The 18,784-nt window shown below is 34.3% G+C and overlaps 1 protein-coding gene across 1 annotated transcript in view; it reads right to left on the bottom strand.

Annotated features, from left to right (window-relative positions):
- SCFD1 (sec1 family domain containing 1) overlaps positions 1–18,784 on the bottom strand; it is a 97,961-nt gene that overhangs the window by 45,616 nt on the left and 33,561 nt on the right. Inside the window, exons 11-14 of the mRNA XM_077772741.1 lie at positions 14,912–15,051; positions 11,798–11,888; positions 11,164–11,237; positions 10,319–10,400 (exon numbers count right to left, since the gene is read on the bottom strand). Coding sequence (XP_077628867.1) covers positions 10,319–10,400; positions 11,164–11,237; positions 11,798–11,888; positions 14,912–15,051 — 387 coding nt within the window. The remainder of the gene's footprint in view (positions 1–10,318; positions 10,401–11,163; positions 11,238–11,797; positions 11,889–14,911; positions 15,052–18,784) is intronic.

An 18,784-nucleotide genomic window follows, 5' to 3' on the forward strand; every position in this document is an offset into this window, starting at 1 on the left:
TTTTCCAACATCATAATGGAGGTCCTAGCTAATGCAACTAACAAAGAAAAGGAGATAGAAGGAATTTAAGGACTGGGAAGGAAAATATAAATCTGTTTTTGTTCACAGATGACATGCTTGTCTATGTAGAAAATACCCAAACAAACAGCAACAAAAACTCTAGAAACTAATAAGTGATTATAGAAAAGTTGCAGGATGCAAGGTTAATATACACAAGCCAACTGCATTCTGATAAGCTAGTAATGAACAACTGAAATCAGAAATTAAGCAAAAATATTTTCATTAGTACTAAAACATAAGTAAATGAAATAACTATAAATCTAACAAAATACATACAAGATCTGTATGAGGAAAACTACAAAACTCTGATTTAAAAAATCAAAGAACTAAATACATGGAGAGATAGTCCATGTTCTTCCCAACTTGACCTATAGATTCAACACAATCTCCATTAAACTACCAGCAAGTTGTCTTGTGGCTATCAACAAATTCATTTTTTTAAAATATTTTTTTATTTATTTCTAGGAGAGAGAGAGAGAGAGAGACAGCATGAGCAGGGGAGGGTCAGAGAGAGAGGGAGACACAGACTCTGAAACAGGCTCCAGGCTCCGAGCTGGCAGTCAGCACAGAGCCCGACGCAGGGCTCGAACCCACGAACCGAGAGATCATGACCTAAGCGAAAGTCGGACGCTCAACCGACTAAGCCACCCAGGCGCCCCATCAACAAATTCATTTTAAGGTTTATATGGAGACAAGAAAGACCCAGAATAGCCAAAACAATATTGAAGGAGAAGAAAACAGATGGGAGGACTGACAATACCTGATTTTACAACTTAAAATAAAGCTACAATACTTAGCCATGTGCTACTAGCTGAAAAGTAGGCAAGGGACAGAAAAGAGTGCAGAAATAGACCCACATAAATACAGTCAACTCATCTTTGACAGGACAACAAAAATAACTGAATGGAGAAAGGACAGTCTTTTCAACAAACGGTGCTGGAACAACCGGACATCTACATGTAAAAGAAAAAAAAAATCAATCTAGACACAGACCTTAACTTTCACAAAAATTTAGTAAAATGAATCACAGACTAAATGTAAAATGCAAAACTATAAAACTCCTAGAAGATAACACAGAAGAAAATTCAGATGACCTTGGATATAGTGAAGACTCTTTAGGTACAACACCAAAGGCATGATCCATGAAAGAAAAATATCAGTAAGCTGTACTTAATTAAAATTAAAAGCTTCTGTTCTGTGAAAAACACTGTCAAGAGAATGAGAAGACAAGCCACAGAACCAGAGAAAATATTTACAAAAGATACATCCATTAAATGACTTTTTCCTCAAAAAATACAAGAATGCTTAAAACTGAACAATAAGAAAATAAACAGCCCAGTTGAAGTTAGACACCTCACCAAAGAAGATCCAGATGACAAGGAACCATATGAAAAGATGATCCACACTGTATGTCATTAGGGAACTGCAAATTAAAGCAATGTGACACCACTATACATATTAGAATGGCTGAAATCCAACATGGACAACATCAAACGCTGGTAAGGATGTGAAGCAACAAGAACTCTCATTCATTGCTGGTAGAGAGCAGAGCCACTTTGGAAAGCGGTTTGGCAGTGGGTAGTTTTGCTACAAATCTAAACATACTCTTACCATATGATCCAGCAACGAACCTCCTTGGTAATTACCCAAAGGAACTGAAAACATATCCACTCAAAAATCTTCACGGGGACATTTACAACATCTTTATTTACAACTGCCAAAAGTTGAAAGCAATCAAAATGTCCTTCAATAGCTGATTGGATAAACAAACTGGTATATCCAGAAAATGAATGTTAACGATGAAAAGACCTGGAGAGATCTTAAACGTACATCATTAAGACAAAGATGCCAAACTGAAAAGACTACATACTTCAGAATTCCAACTATAAGGCATTCTGAAAAAGACAATATGGTAGAGAAAGTAGAAAGGGGTGACTGACAGGAACTCAGGGGAAGGGAAGTAGGGATGAGTAGGCAGAGCACAGATGATTTTTAGTGCAGTGAAACTAATCTGCATGATCCTGTAATATGAGTATGTGTCATTATACATTTGTCAAAACCAACAGAATGTACAACTAGAAGAGTGAACCCTAATGAAAACTATGGACTTTAGTTAATAACAATGTATTAATATTCACTTATGAATTGTGATAAATGTACCACACTAATGCAAAATGTTAATAATAGGGGAAACTGGGCGTCGGTGATAAAGAGGTATATGGAAATTCTCTGTACTTTTCACTTATTTTTTTCTACAAATGTAAAATACCCCCAAAAACAGTCTATTAGTTATAAAGCAAAATCCAAAACACATGCATATAGTGGTAAACAAACATAAGGGTCACATTTAATAGTGTTACAAAATCTTGGGAAAATCTGTGTAGCTTTAAATAATAATACCTTTCACTATTACTTCTTCATAGGTGTTAAGTAAAATGACTCAATACAATACAGAGAGGATTTTGCATGCACTTAAAAAAAAGATATGCTTAACACTCTTATACCTGTAGTGAATACACAGAGTACCTAATAAATTTGTGTGTGTGTATTAACATTTGCTATCAAAGTCAGTATGTAACTCTAGCATGGAATTTGATTTCTGAGGTACTAATCAGTACTTCCACATAACTGACGTTTAAAAAAACCCATTGCTCTAAAATCACGTTTGTTTTAAGAAACAATTTAAAAGCTGACCATTAAACTTCCACTTCATTTTTAAGCATTCATGGACATAAAAGACAAGAGGATACAGTAAATTTTATTTCTGACTTTATGTGACCAAGGAAGAAACCTCACTATTAATTTGTGCAATCTATTTAGAACTCCGACCCAAGGTTCCTTCTGGTTTATTTCATGTTCCACAGAAGTTTCAGGAAGGACTATGGAAAACAGGGGCCAGAAATTTTTTACGGGCAATTTCTGATTTTGACTTTAATTAATTATTCTCTCTTTGGCTATTCTATGTGCTTTTATTGTAAGTTACCTCAAATTCTGTAGAACAAGCTGAGGTATAAACAAATGTGAGAAATTTATGGAAAAAAATAAGAAATGCACGTGCTTTTAGACATTTTACTCCTCATCTCAATTCACTTTACTCTGCATTTATTCTGCTTCATACTTCTATAAGGGGGGGGGGGGGGGTGCCTGTNAGCATATCCTGTTTCTTACTTTTCTAGGTCACTTTAAATCTAAAGCCAAAAAATTCACATTACCAAAATTAATCACTGGCTTTCACAATGACTTAAACAAAAGCCTGTTTTTGTTTTGCTATTTTTTATTATTCTCAAGTGAAATTAACATACAGTGTTACATTAGTTTAGGTATACAATATGATGATTCAACAATTCTATCATTACTCAGTCTTCATCATGGTAGGTGTATGCTTACTATCCTTTACTTATTTCACTCATCCCCCCACAAACTTCTCCTCTGGCAACTACTAGTTTATTCTCCGTATTTAATAGTCTGTTTTGTCTTTTTTTTATTTGCTTAAAATCTACATATGAGCAGAAATTACATGGTATTTTTCTTTCTTTGACTTACTTCAATTAGTATTATACCCTCTAGGTCCACCCATATTGTTGCAAATGGCAAGATTTCATTTTTTTTTAATGTTTTATTTATTTCTAGGGGAGAGAGAGAGACAGCGTGAACAGGGGAGGGTCAGAGAGAGAGGGAGTCACAGACTGAAACAGGNGGTATGTGTGTATCTTCTGGTATCTTCTTTATGCATTCATCTCTTAATGGACACTTGGTTGTTTCTATATCTTCACTACTGTAAACAATGCTGCAATAAATGCAGGGATAAAACTGTCCCTCCAAATTAGTGTTTTTGTTTTCTCTGGGTGAATACTCAGTAGTGGAATTACTGGCTCATAGTGTAATTATATTTTTAATTTTTTGAGGAACCTCCATACTGTTTTCCTCAATGGCTGCACAAATTTGCATTCCCACCAACAGTGCACAAGGGTTCCCTTTTCTCTACATTCTCACCAATACTAGCTGTTTCTTGTGGTTTTGATTTTAGCCATTCTGACAAGTAGGAGGTGCTCTGTCATTGTGGTTTTAATTAGCATTTCCCTGATAATGAGTGATGTTGAGTATCTTTTCATGAATCTATTGGCCATTTGTGTATCCTCTTTGGAAAAATGTTTGTTCAGGTCCCCTGCCTATTTTTAAATCAGATTATTTGGGTTTTTTGGTGTTGACTTGTGTAAGGTCTTTATATATTTTGAATACTAACACTATACCAGATATGTCATTTGGAAGTATTTTCTCTCATTCAATAGGTTGCCTTGTTGTTTTGTTGATAGTTTCCTTTGTGGTGCAGCAGTTTTTTATTTTTATGTTTCTTCAGGTAAGGGAAACAAAAGCAAAATTAAACTAATGGAACTACACACACACATACACAAATCTCTTTTTTTAAAAAAGATTTGAAATAGATGAACACTAAGCTCTGTTGGAATTTTTCACTTCTATTGCAATATAACTGACCTATAATACAAAATTTGTTAAGTTTTAACATATGTATGTGCCCATGAAATCATGAACACTATCCAGATAATGAATCTACCATTCATTCCTAGAAAAGTTTCCCTGTTATAATGCCTCCCTTTTGGTCCTCTAACACTCCATTCCAGGTACCTGGGCAAGCAGTGATACGCAATTTGTCACTACAGATTAGCTTGTATTTTTACGAATTTCATGTAAATGCAATCACAGATCATGTACTCTTCTTTTAAAATACTGTTTTTTGATGTTTATTTTTGAGGGGAGGGGGAGAAGAGTGTGAGGAGAGGAGGGGCAGAGAGAGAGAGGCAAACACAGAATCCACAGCAGGCTCCAGGCTTTGAGCTGTCAGCACAGAGTCCAACACAGGGCCTGAACCCACGAACCATGAGATCATGGCCTGAGCTGAAGTTGGACACTTAACCAACTGAGCCACTCAGGTGCCCCTATGTACTCTCCTTTAATGTGGCTTCCCTCAGTGTATTTGAGATTCATCCATATTGCTGTATGTGACAATAGTACTTTCCTTTTATTTCTTAATAGTATTCCATTGTACAGATATACTATAATTTATTTATCCAATTCAGTTGTTGGTGGATATTGGGTTTTGTTTCCAGTTTTTGGTTATTACAATGAAGCTGCTGTGTACATTAAACGACAAGCTTTCATTTGTTTTGGGTAAATGCAAACATTCACTTGGTAAGTATGCCGAGCAAGAAATCACTCTAAAGAGATCAGTTAAAATACACCCAGAGAAATGTTCTCATTTCTAGTACAGTAAAATTTCTTCCCTACTGTGATCAGGGGAGTAGCAGTCAGTTAATCAAAGTCTATTAATGTAAAGAATAACAACAACAAAATTTGTGTTGTGTATAAATACACATTTTAAACACTGCCTTTTAACTGAAGACCTAAAACATACAATTGTCTGCCAGTCTTGTTGTAGGTACAAGACCTTTTGAGTACAGAGGTTTCACTAAGTTTTTTTTTCTTCCTTGCATAAAGCACACCTGTAACGATCACCTATAATGTCCAGTTTCAGTTTCTTTATAGTGGAACCAAAAAAGTTACAGACATTTGCAAAGCAAGTTTAGTGTTTCTCAAAATTTCCTAATCTTTTAATTTTTTTTTTACTACTAATTTTAATGTTTATTTTATTTTTGAGAGACAAAGAGAACAAGAGAGTGGGAGAGGGGCCAAGAAAGAGGGGGACAGAAGATCTGAAGTGGTCTCTGTGCTGACAGCAGACAGCCTGATGCTGGGCTCAAAATCTGAGCCATGAGATTATTACCAGAGCTGAAGTCAGACACTCAATTGATTGAGCCACGCAGGCACCCCTTTTTACTACTAATTTAAACAACAGTTAAATCATTATCTTCAGTAAGTCTTTCTAAGGTGTACAACTTAGTATTAAAGAAACAATCCTCTTTTCCTACTCAAACAATAGACATAAGTAGATTGGAATCAAATACAAGTAACTCTTAGGTAAGCAAAAAACTCAACTTGTGAAGTATATTAGCTGCCAGTTGTACGCATGTCATAATGTGGCCAGCAGGTGCTATGTTTTATAAAAAGAATAGAGGGCATCAGTTAGTTTGGTGTGCTGACTAGTGGAGATCAATTAAGGGAGCTCCTACTTTATTTTTAAAACTTATCTTCCCCTAGAAAAGATAAAGAAGTTGGGCCCAAGAAAAGTAGAAAGGATCCTCCTCCCCCTGAAGGAGACGCTGTAGTTAAAACCTAGTATTGCTAACAAGGGCTAAGTCTTTTTCAGAGTATAAACCTAAGGCAGTACACGTTTGCTTGACCAGATGAAGTCTGTAGATCTACTTCAATACCTCTTAACTTTCTCTACAAAAAGCAGGAAAACAAAAATGAGAATTCAGTACCAATGACGCCTCAATGCCTAACAGCTTATTAACAGCTTGTTTTTTGCCAGCTGTATCGGGATGGAGTGTTCAGATGTTAGAGCTCTTCCTTCAGGTGGGAGCATTAAGGGGAAAGAGCACATAATGCCATTTCTATTTCTCATCCACTATGACTTACACATAGGTTATCTTTTCCTTTTCCTAGGTACTTGTTAAAGAGTACTTAATTAAGTTTGACTTTGCAGGTGGGACAAAAATAATTGAAATAAAGTTTGTCTATAAATTAAATAATTTAGGTAATCCCAGGAGCAAGCAAGCGGTTTTGTATTAGAAATGAAATTTGTATTACAAATGAAAGAGTTGATAAAAAAGATATTTAAAATATGGATTACTCAAAACAAAGGAGAATTCAACAACTTACTCTTTAACTCTACTAGACCAAAGTTAACCACCCAACCCACTTATCAATAAACACAGGTAATAATATTTGCCAGAGTTGTTGTAAACTGGTGTGCTGTTTCTGGCTTTCCACAAAAACACCGATTGACAGATAACTGCCACAACTTCTAAAGAAATTATTTTCTTCTAGTATTCTGCTCCAGAAAATGATCTAATGAAATGTAAGAAGCAGCTATTATCTAAACATCCCCAAAGAAGAAATATGCAAAACTGCAATGAAGACAAATACCAAAAGATATGTTCTGAGATCTCTTCATAAATATCTGCTGCTTAGGTGAATAAAAGTTTGTGAAAAAATGAAGCTCAGTCAATAAATTCTAGTGATAAGAGCAAGAGATCATGAAGGAAAATACTTAGTAACTTTATATTAACATTATAGCTAGAGGTAGATGGTGTAGCTCAGTAAAAGTACAAATAAACATGTCATTTAAAAGTAAATACTATAAAGTTGGAAATTAGTAATTATGGAAAACCTTAAAAAGAAATTTTATAACTAGGAGTAATGAGAAATAATGGGAATAGAATTTATGTGCTAATTTTGACAAGAAATACCTTAAAGGAGACAGTCAACATTACAAAGACTCTTCATGGAAAACATTCCAATTTTTCTATACTAAAAGAATTTTTTACATCAAAATATTCCTTAGAGTATGTAGCTTATTAAATCCAACTATATATAATTCATAGGTAAATATTTAAGATAAACATGCTCCTTTATCAATGATATTTAAAAATGTTCTGATTGATTGGTTTCTTAGAATGACTCCGAAGGAGGAACAGTGTATTCTACAGGGGACATCATTTTCCTTCTGCAAATGAAATGTCCTTTATAGCACCGTTTCTTTCAATAAGATCCTGTTAAGAGTGTCTTCCTTGAATTACAGCATAACAGTCATCCCCAAATGTGTAGCTTTAATGTAAAATCACTTAACACACTGAATAACAAATTAGTTTTTTTAGCATAAAATGTTCTGCCAATCAATGGTCCTAGAAGGAACAATTTCTTTTATAAAGAAAACCAAATTACCAGGTCTTAAAGCAGAATTACGTGGGTCATGCACAGGGGCATGTTGAAGTACTTCAGACAGATGGCCTCTATTACCACAAACTGATTTTGAAAAACTCATATAAAATTATTAGTGTAACATTATAAACAAACATCATAAAGAATTTACAGTATATTTTGCCATAAAAAAGAAACAACCCACAGTTCTTCATCTAGACAGCTATAATAACTGTCTTCCAATTCCACACTTATTTCCAGAACTCACCCATCATTCAGACTCATTTCCCATTTAAAACATAAATCACATCATGTCATTAATCTCCAATGACTTCGCATCACACTTAAATTCCTATTTCTCTTGATCCCATAGTCTATCACTTTTTCCTCCTTACTATACGCACATTAATTTTACTTTATGTTCTTAAACACACCAACTTTGTTTCTTGTCTTAAGGCCTTGCACCTTTTAGTCCTTCTGCCTGGAATGCCTGGCCCTGAAATTTTCACTAAATGCCTCCTTGTGACTGAGGTCTCAACTCAAACATCCCCTTATCAAAGGTGATTTCCCTAACCACTTACTCCTAACCACTGAAGGCAGCCCTCTCAGATGTTCTCTATCACCTCATATCACCCTGTTTTTGTTGTTTTCATATCACCTAAATGACTGAAGTTATCTTGTTTTCTAATTTGGGTACTTTATTTATTGGTACTATAATATAAACTCAAAGAGACTAGAGAACTCATTATTTATCACAGAATTTTCAGCGCTTAGCACAACACACAGTCACTCCATAGACATGACTGAGTAAATCAATCACGTCAGCTAAAATTTTAAACCATAAGCTCTAGTCTCTGACTTGGAGTGATTAATATAAATTTGTAGCAGGATAATGTTTGTAAAGTTTTAAGAATAGGATGAAACTATGCTTTCCATAGTATAATAATTAGTTACTTTGGTTTACACAACTCAAATTTGGTAATTTTACTGGTATTACAGCTATGAGAACTGAGGTCAGAGAGTAAAACGTAAGAATCAGGAAAATTTACTAATGAAAAAATAAATAAAAAGAAATTAAAGTAAAAGGAAATCCACAGAACAGTTTAAATCTTAGAGACCACATGGGACTATTAACTGTTATGATTTTTTAGAATTTGTTTTTACTTGTCCACTTACTTGAACGTAGCACCTGGCACACAGCTAGTACTCAAAAAATACTAGTTTAATGGATAAGATCCTCAGTACATAATTATAGGTTAATAGATATAAACCAGAATTTATATTTTGTTTTGATGCAATAAGTTTTTTAAAACTTGTTACATTAGATTCAGTTTTCACCAGCAAAGCCCTTTCTCTCCTACTGAAGGATATTCTCAATATAGCTCTCTGTTGTATTTCACATGATATATATTATCTCCACAGGAGACAATAACCTCAGGTAAACAGATCTGTATAGCCTTTCCCCATTTTTCAGAGATGCTATGTATGAAAGGTAAAATATCAGCAGAGTCATCTATAAACTGCACAATTATGTTTCTATCCCTATAGAAATCAATACCAATACCAATATTGAGATGTGGAACAAAAAGAAATTATACAGGTTTAAATTCCATGATGCACAATGTCCATTATCTATCTATATTAGTTCCTTCCTATTCTCTGACTTAAATCATTAAAAATGAAAAATGTTTAAGTCCCTTTTCTATAAATTCAGGGTGTTACCAGTATCTCTGACAAGCAGTAAACATATTTGGCTTTTTTACACTGCTTTTTCAAATATATCATATCACATGGAAAGCAAGGGTCAACAATAACCACGACCTAGTGTATGGTCAATCTATCACTGAAATTCTGCTCCACATCCAAGAATAAGGGACAGCAGAATACTGAAGGACTGATATGGGGTAATCATGAACAAAGTAATGAGATAAAAGAACTATGATAACAACATATAGAAGATACGATCTATTTATTTCAAAATCACAGTACAACAGGAGACAGTAAGAACTTTTAACACTAAAAGACTCTTCTAAAACTCATCTAAAACTAAAAGTTAATGGATATTTTACACAGTACTATAGTAAAAGGGGTGGCTAAATCTCTACTGATGGTTAGACACGGGTCTACCATTAACAGGGTAAGTGTAGAGACAGCACTGAAGCAATATGGAGACAACATAATAGAAATATCACAGATATAACTTTTATTTACTAAATGTGTGACCTTTGCAAATCACTAATTTTTCTGGATTTTTAAACTTCCTCATCTGCAAAAAATGAAGGTAACAATGTTGCCTTTGATAATTTTATCTCGGTATTATAGTGAAGCCTCAATGAGATAATGAATATGAAATCATCTTAAAAAGTGTAAAAACCTACATAAATAGAATACATAAATACTGGGGGAAGGTTAAATTTACCTTTATATGTTCTAAAACAGCAGTGGCAACATTTGTGTGGAGATCAATAAGTCTTTTTTTTTCAAGGAGTTCTGGCAAAGAACTACAAGTATCAAAAAATTAAAAATTAACCGTTAGAATTTACAAGAAAATAACATAGATCTTAATAAAATACACACCTAGGTATTTACTCTGAGGAAACAAATAGTGATAAAATGACAAATTAAACTGATATCAAGCAAAGTTAATCTCTAGGCTTTAATGCATACAATATTCACTACCTTAATGCAAGTGTACCTTAATATAAGTTTAATCAACCAAAGTTAATCTCTACGCTTTAACACATACAATACTCACTACTTTAATACAAGTGAAATGCTTCTTAGTTTAAAGTAATCTCCCTCCCAAATATCATTATTCCACCATTTCACTTTCTGATTCCAAAATCTGGAGGTTTAGAGTAAAATCAGATTAATGGAAATATGATTTTACCTATACATTTAAAACACATTTTCTCTCTCCTTGATGGTATTTCAAGTACCAGAAAGAAACTGCTTAACCTTTAGTTAACAAAATAATAGCAGCAATGATAAAATAAGTTGCATTATTTTATCATCCATACTATCTTCTTGGTAAGATTATCCCCATTATACAATTCTAACTAGTGAAAGAAGCAAATGATCTGTTATATAAAAGAGGTAACTTAAATCAGCTTGAACATATTAAAGAGGAAATTTAGTTTTTTATATTTAAAGGTCTATGCCATTACCTATCATTTCCTATCATTAAAAATATTATCCAAACTTTTAGCCTTCAAGATAGATCTTATCAACAGAACACTTCAAGGGCATATACTGCCTACTTACCTAACAGCTGATGTTAGCTTAGCGGTATTGTCGGAAAGCATACTTATGGCTCCTTCATCTTCCCCTTCTAGTCCCTGAGAAGGAAAAAAAGATCCCAGAAGCATAAAAATCAATATATTCCTCAGATTATTGATAAACACTAAGATCTGAGTCACCTAGAGTAATGATTCTTCTCCTCTAAGAAACAAACACCCATCTCAAAGAGTTACATTAGAGTTCTGGTTACCGCCAGTCTAATATATAATATAAGTGGACGCATGACCATGGAGCAGTGGGTATTTTCAAATAAGGAAATAGGTGCAGAGGCTTGGCACAGGTCATGAAATAATAAACAGTAGAGCCGCACGCTGAGGTCAGATCACATCATAGTAGAGTGCACAGCAGTGGAACACAGATCTCTAACATGAAGCCACATTCTATATTTTTTCAGATTATAAATTCAGATTAGTCTTTGAAAAAAGTTTGATCTTCTCAGTATTTACATTTCTTTTGAAAAAGATATGTAAGTTGACAATACTTTTTTGTTATTAAAATAATGAATGGTTCAAAGTTTCATGAGGGAAAAAAGTTAACCTCTTCCTCCTTCCAGATGTCCTACTTTCGTATAATTCTAAGATAGCAAACAGAATCTTACCATTATGCTTTTAAGTCGTTTAACTTCATCTTCTTGTGCTCGGTAAGATTCTAATTCTTGCTGAACTGATTCTGCAACTTCTGGGAATGGACTGAAACAGGATTGAACAAGATGAACTATGAATATGACATTAAACTATTGCTTTTTGTGTGAATTCTGAAATATATAACATGAGGATTTATTTTTATTTTAAATGCACCTATGGGATTTGAATATTTTTTTATATATAGCATAGGCAGAAAACATTCAGAATAAATACAACTTTATATCCTCCTACTATCTATAAGTATCATTTGTTTAAAATGCATATAATACTTGTACATCTAAGCAAACTTAAATTTTATTTCTATTATTTTCATTAGCCATATCACATTTTTCTTTACCTATACGCTGTTAGGAAAAAAATTAAAATATTTAAGTGACTGAAAAACAAAGAGGGGTCGTGGTATGCCAAACATCAATTAAATATTACCAACCAAATTAACACAGATTATCAAAGTGTTCATATAAATTACACGTATTTAAAAGATATTACATGCAAGTAATTGTGGAAAAAATGCTTTAATTCTGTACGATTACTATCTTAGAACACTGTTAGTAAAAACAGAATACAGGCCATAAATTTGCTGGTCTAATGTGTGATGTCTTCTTCCAGGCAAATGCGGTCTAACAGTAGTATGCGTAGACTTGAGACTCAAGTGATCTGGAATCATTGAGCAGCTTTCACATGGCACTAATCTTGAATAATTGTAAATAAATATATGTTTGACCACGAAATAGTTCCTAACATAAACAACTTCATATACAACTTTAGCAGAGGCCAGAAGCTTTGCTTCCTTCAAAAAAAGAAAAGGCAACGAGCAGCAATGAAACAAAAGCCCTTTGCCTTTACAACTGGTAACACTTCGGTAAGGATCAGCGCATTTCATCCAATGGAGACTGAGAGAAATGACCAAAGTCCCTGAAAGTATTTTGAGGAAAACACTCCAGTTTTACATGACAACTGTAGGCACAAACCTCAGCTTCAGCAAACTATGCTGGTAGAAAATAACACTGAGCATGTTAAAATGTGCTGATTGCATTAGATAATCCTGAAGTCTCCAGTATCTTCTGGCCTTAGCGCTAACAAACAATAACTGCTGACATTTATGGAGTGCTCACTGTATGCCAAACACAAGGCTAGAAATCTCTGTTTCTCATCTAATCTAACCACAGACTTGGTGAGGTACACACTATCAGTAAGTAATTAAGACTAGGGCCTTTAGGATCTGCCAGGACTGGCCTTTACTCTTGCTTTTACCAGTGATAACTAGTTGACTCTGTACAAGTTACTTCTTTATATTTTTCACTTTGTCTTCAAAACAACCTTCTGAAATAGGGCAACAGGTAGAATTATCATTCCTACATTTTGTTGATGAGAAAAATGAAGCTCAGAAAGATTTACGTTACTTGTTTTACTGTACACAATCTCCCAGCATATTTGCATCTATATTATTATTACTAGATTTCTCTAATAATGTAGTACAATTTTTAGAATAAGAGTTACTCAGGGCTAATAATTACTTACAAACAAAGAATTAAAGGTCTTACTATTCAACTGACTTCTTAGATTATTTCTAAAAATATAAAGAAAATATTCAAATCTTCCATATTTGAATGAAGAGATTTTTTTCTTAACCTTTTTTTCTATTAGGAAATGTGAGTCTTTTTGAAGTTTATTTATTTTGATTGAGAGAGTGAGATAGAGTGTGGTAAGGGCAGAGAGAGGGAGAGGAAGAATCCCAAGCAGGCTCTGTACTGTCAGCACAGAGCCCCATGTGGGGTTCTATCTCACAAACCATGAGATCATGAGCTGAGCAGAAACCAGGAGTCAGATGCTCAACCAACTGAGCCATTCAGTCACCCCCCCTCAAAAATGTAAATCTTCCAGTTAACTTTAAAATATTTTGCATCTTCTATAAATAATGTAAAAATAATTTCTTGTACTTTGTCATTATGGAAAAAAATATAGACTGTGGAATTCTGAAGAGATTCAGCTGACTGAATCAATCCTATTATCTTACTTCTCTTGAAACATAAATGAGGCCAAAAGGAAGAGCCATATCAAGAACACGGACACATATATAGGTACAATAATCCTTGAAATACTCAAAATAATAATAATAATAATAACAATAAACATTATACATCTGTAATTGTTGATGAGCAGCATTCTTTTTCTCAGAGAAAGGAATATTTGGTTTGTTTAGAATGACTTCCCTAGCCATAAGGACCACTAGATAACTTTTATAACAATTACTAAGCCCATTAAATACCCTAAAATTTAAAGGGACATAGCAACACATGGGATCTATATCTATACCTCTAATGATAAATCACACAGCAAATTATTATTTTTAATGTACTTTAAATAAATCTGATTTTCAGGCTTAGTCATTCTCTCTCCACAGATACCTAAAACTGTATGAAGGCAGACATGGAACAAAGAGGGAAGATCACACTTCAATGTTTTCCTGTCACAAAAACCTATTTTATTTATTTTTAATCTTTTAATTTTTTTCAATGTTTATTTACTTTTGAGAGAAAGAGAGAGAGAGACAGGGCGTGAGAGCAAGGGGCAGAGAGAGAGAGGGAGACAAAGAATCCAAGCAGGCTCCAGGCTCCGAGCTGCCAGCTCAGAGCCCAACACGGGGTTAAAACTCACAAACTGTGAGATCATGACCTGAGCTGAAGTTGGTCGCTTAACCGACTGAGCCACCCAGGCGCCCCACAAAACCCTGTTTTAATGAAAGGCAGAAATGGCCTTGTACAGGGTCAATGGACAGCAACAAAATTTAGAAAAACTATCTATAAAATCTACAAAAATCATATGCTATGGCCTTAATGAACAGGCAAGTGGTCCCTAAAAAACTAACAAAAACAACCTAGGAATCAGGAAGAAATCAAGCAATAAAGATCTATCTCTACAGACTATTTAATTATGGCTCCTACCCATTGTGTAGATGAACTATCAAGATCTTTTTGATTTTTTAAATCAAATTCACTAAGTCAGATAACATCTTCTTTTCTTTTTAAGGGGTGAGTCTTTCACTTACTGATGTTTTTCTTACTTACCTTCCTTTATGTTTCTGCCAAAATTTATCAACTGGAGTTAAATCATAAGACTTCTTGTTTTTTCTCTTTGGTCGAGCACCAGCTGGAGAATTTTCTACTCCTGAAGATTCTTCCAAATTAACTCTGTTTAAATGGAAATCCTAAGAAAAAGTAATCCTTTTTAAGTAACAGTTTAAGAACTATAACATTTCTTAAAAATAGGAAAATAGTCCACACAGATTCTTGCTGCCTTTTCTAATATATCTCATAAGGACAAAATACACACCTGAAATTTAAAGACTTCCTTTTAATGTTTTGCTACACAAAATGTACTTTCAAATGTTTACATATTTTAATTAAAATAGTATATGTAACTGATTAAAACTTCAAAAAATATATAAAAATCATGTTAAGGTTGTGTATCATCCTAGAAAAATATTTTGGCATATGGCAGCATAGATATATCCTTTTAAAGAAAAGAATTAGATTACATCATGCATATTTTGTACCTTGCTTTTCTCATTTAATAAGGAATTTTATTCTTTTAAAATAACATATTCTTTTTCTAAGTCTATTTATTTTGAGAGAGAGAGAGAGAGAGAGAGTGAGTGTGTGTGAGCACAGGAGGGGGAAGGGCAGAGAGGGGAAGAGAGAGAATACCAAGCAGGCTTTGTGCTGTCAACATATAGCCTGACATGCGGTTCAGTCTCAAGAACTATGAGGTCATGTCTGAGGCAAAATCAAGTGTCAGAAGCTTAACCAGGTAAGCCACCCAGGTGCCCCAATAATGTATTTTAGAGTTTTTTCTCTACCTCTGTATTTACAGCTATCTCATTTTTACCATGGTTATACAGTAGACCAACATTTGGACATATCCATTTATTTAAGCAGGCCTACTAATGCTTAGTTGCTTCCAGTAACAAACATAATCTTAAATATAATTTTTAAACTTTTAGAGTCTTAACATTCTGATCCGTTGACTGATGGGCTTCATTAAAAAAATTACAATGGAAGCTACAATAATAACAGCATTCCTTTTCATACAAATTCTACGAGCTATTCAGACCAGTACATAGTTATAAACTTTTCTGCCTAGAACTAATTTTACTCATGTGAGGCTTAAATTTTTGTTTTTCAGAAAATGTACACACAAAGAACAAAATAAAATTATTCTTTTTCTATCCTCCCCCTCCTTCTTGCATTAGACCCAGATGGTTCCTTCAAGTAATAGCAGTATTTTATGGTTCAACTCTACTTGGAAGAATAAGCTAAGGACAAAATATGGCTATCAAGTAAATGAGTAAATGAATGATGAGTAAAAAAGAAATTATATGGAGAAATTATATAACATGACTGCATTATTATCATCTTGGTTCTAAGACAGAAGGTGTTTTTTTTTTTAATGTTTATTTATTTTTGAGAGAGAGACAGAGCACCAACAGGGGAGGAGCAGAGAGAGACACACACAAAGAATCCAAAGCAGGCTCCAGGCTCTGAGCTGTTAGCACAGAGGCCAACGTGGTGCTCAAACCCATGAACTGTGAGATCATGACCTGAGATGAAGTTGGACGCTTAAATGACTGAGCCACCCAGGTACCCCTTGAAGTTTTTAATTAAAATTAAACTCTTAGGTCTTAGCAGATTAATATACTGATTACAACCTACTCTCTTTTATTTTTTTAAATTTAAATTCCAAGTTAGTTTAGTGTAATAATGATTTCAGGGTACATGAATGATTCATCACTTACATACAGCATCCAGTGTTCATCCCAAATGCCCTCCTTAACACCCATTACCCATTTGGCCCATCCCTCCACTGAACACCCCTCCAGCAACCCTCAGTTTGTTCTCTATATTTAAGAGTCTCTTGGAGCAATTGGGTGGTTCAGTCAGTTAAGCGTATGACTTTGGCTTGGTCATCATCTCACAGTTTGTGGGTTTAAGCCCTGCATTGGGCTTTGTGCTGACAGCTCAGAGCCTGGAGCCTGCTTCATATTCTGTCTCCCTCTTTTTCTGTCCCTCCCCCACTCATGTTCTGTTTCTCTCTGTCTCAATAATAAAAAAAATAAACATTTAAAAATTTTTAATTAAAAAAAGAGTCTCTTATGGTTTGTTTCCCTCTGTTTTTATTTTTGCTTCCCTTCCTTTATGTTCATCTGTTTTGTATCTTAAGTTCTGCATATGAATGAAATCATATGATATTTGTCTGTCTCTGAATTATTTCACTTAGCATAATACACTCTAGTTACAATCATGTTGTTGCAAATAGCAAGGCTTCATTCTTTTTGATTGCCGAGTAATATTCCTGTGTGTGTGTGTGTGTGTGTGTGTGTGTGTGTGTGTGTGTGTGTGTAATCTGGCTACTGTCAACAGTGCTGCTATAAACATCAGGCTGAATGTGCCTCTTTGAATTAGCATTTTTTAATCCTTTGGATAAATACCTAGTAGTGCAACTGCTGGGTCATAGGGTAGTTCTATTTTTAAGTTTCTGGGGAACCTTCATGCTGTCTTCCAGAGTGGTTGTACCAGTTAGCATTTGCACCAGCAGTGCAAAAGGGTCCCCCTTTCTCCTCATCTTCACCAATATCTGTTGCTTCCTAGTTAATTTTAGTCAGTCTACTTAACCTCCTCTTGATAAAAGTAGATCAACAATACAGGGTCTAGTACATTAAACCATACCCTGCAACTTCCTATGTTTTGAGAAATAACATAATAATGGTAAGAATACTTTCACTGTTTGCATTAACAGTCAGGCAAATAAGAAAAATTCTGGTATTAAAAATTGGGAAATTAGAACATTCTGTGCTGTAGTCATTAAAGAAACTGAACATTTATATACAAATACAAGACAACAGATTTACTTTTAACAGGTAGAGTCTAACCTGTTGCCTCTGATATTCATATTTCCTTAACTTAGAAGACTGGAACACTGGTGTCCCCAATCACGGGTTTTAAATAAATAACACTGAGAAGTGCTAAAAACATGGATAAGTCTTTAGCAGTCTTGGTTCTCTTTTACAACTTAAAGGAGACCAGCAGATCCAAAAAGAGCTAAAGTTAACAAAATTACATTTTGATGAAATAGGTGACACCCATTTATGCGGAGCTAAGATTTATATTCACATGAGAAAAATAGCAAAGTAAAATAAAATTAACTTTTATTTTGTCAAAGAATTGAGACAAATCTAATCAAGTGTCTAGATCTATCAGTTTACAGAAAATATTGGGGATAGAGAATCATATCATGTCAAACTGATTTCCGTAAGAAGCAAACAAACACAGAAATGTAGGAAATTCTTTAGAAAATGATTCCTATTCCTTCAACCAAAAAATGGCAATAAAAAATGGAGAGAGGAATTACTGTAAACTGAGAAACTTAAAGATGTATCAACTAATGCAATGTAGAGATACTAATCGGACCCCTGTTTGAACAAACCAGTTGTAAAGATGCATCTTTGATGGGCGCCTGGGTGGCTCAGTCGGTTAAGCATCCAGCTTTGGCTCAGGTCATGATCTCATGGTTCGTGGGTTTGAGCCCTGCATCGGGCTCTGTGCTGACAGCTCGGAGCCTGGAGACTGTTTCAGTTTCTGTATCTCTGTCTCACTCTGACCCTCCCCTGCTCATGTAGTCTCTCTCTCTCTCTCAGAAATAAAAATAAAAACATTTAAAAAAAATTAAAAGAAAGATGCATCTTTGAAACAATTAGGAATTGCTGAACACAGAAACAGTATGAAATACTACCAAAGAATAATTGTTAATTTTGTTAGGTATGATAATAAAATTATGCTATTTTTTTAAAAGATAAATGCTGAAGTATTTATGCATAGATCATATAATGCCTGGGATTAGATGCATATTGCCTGGGAAACTGAGTGATGCACATGGGGTTAATT

Source organism: Crocuta crocuta, unplaced genomic scaffold (genome assembly GCF_008692635.1).
Source record: "Crocuta crocuta isolate KB4526 unplaced genomic scaffold, BGI_CrCroc_1.0 scaffold116, whole genome shotgun sequence".
NCBI lineage: Eukaryota > Metazoa > Chordata > Mammalia > Carnivora > Hyaenidae > Crocuta > Crocuta crocuta.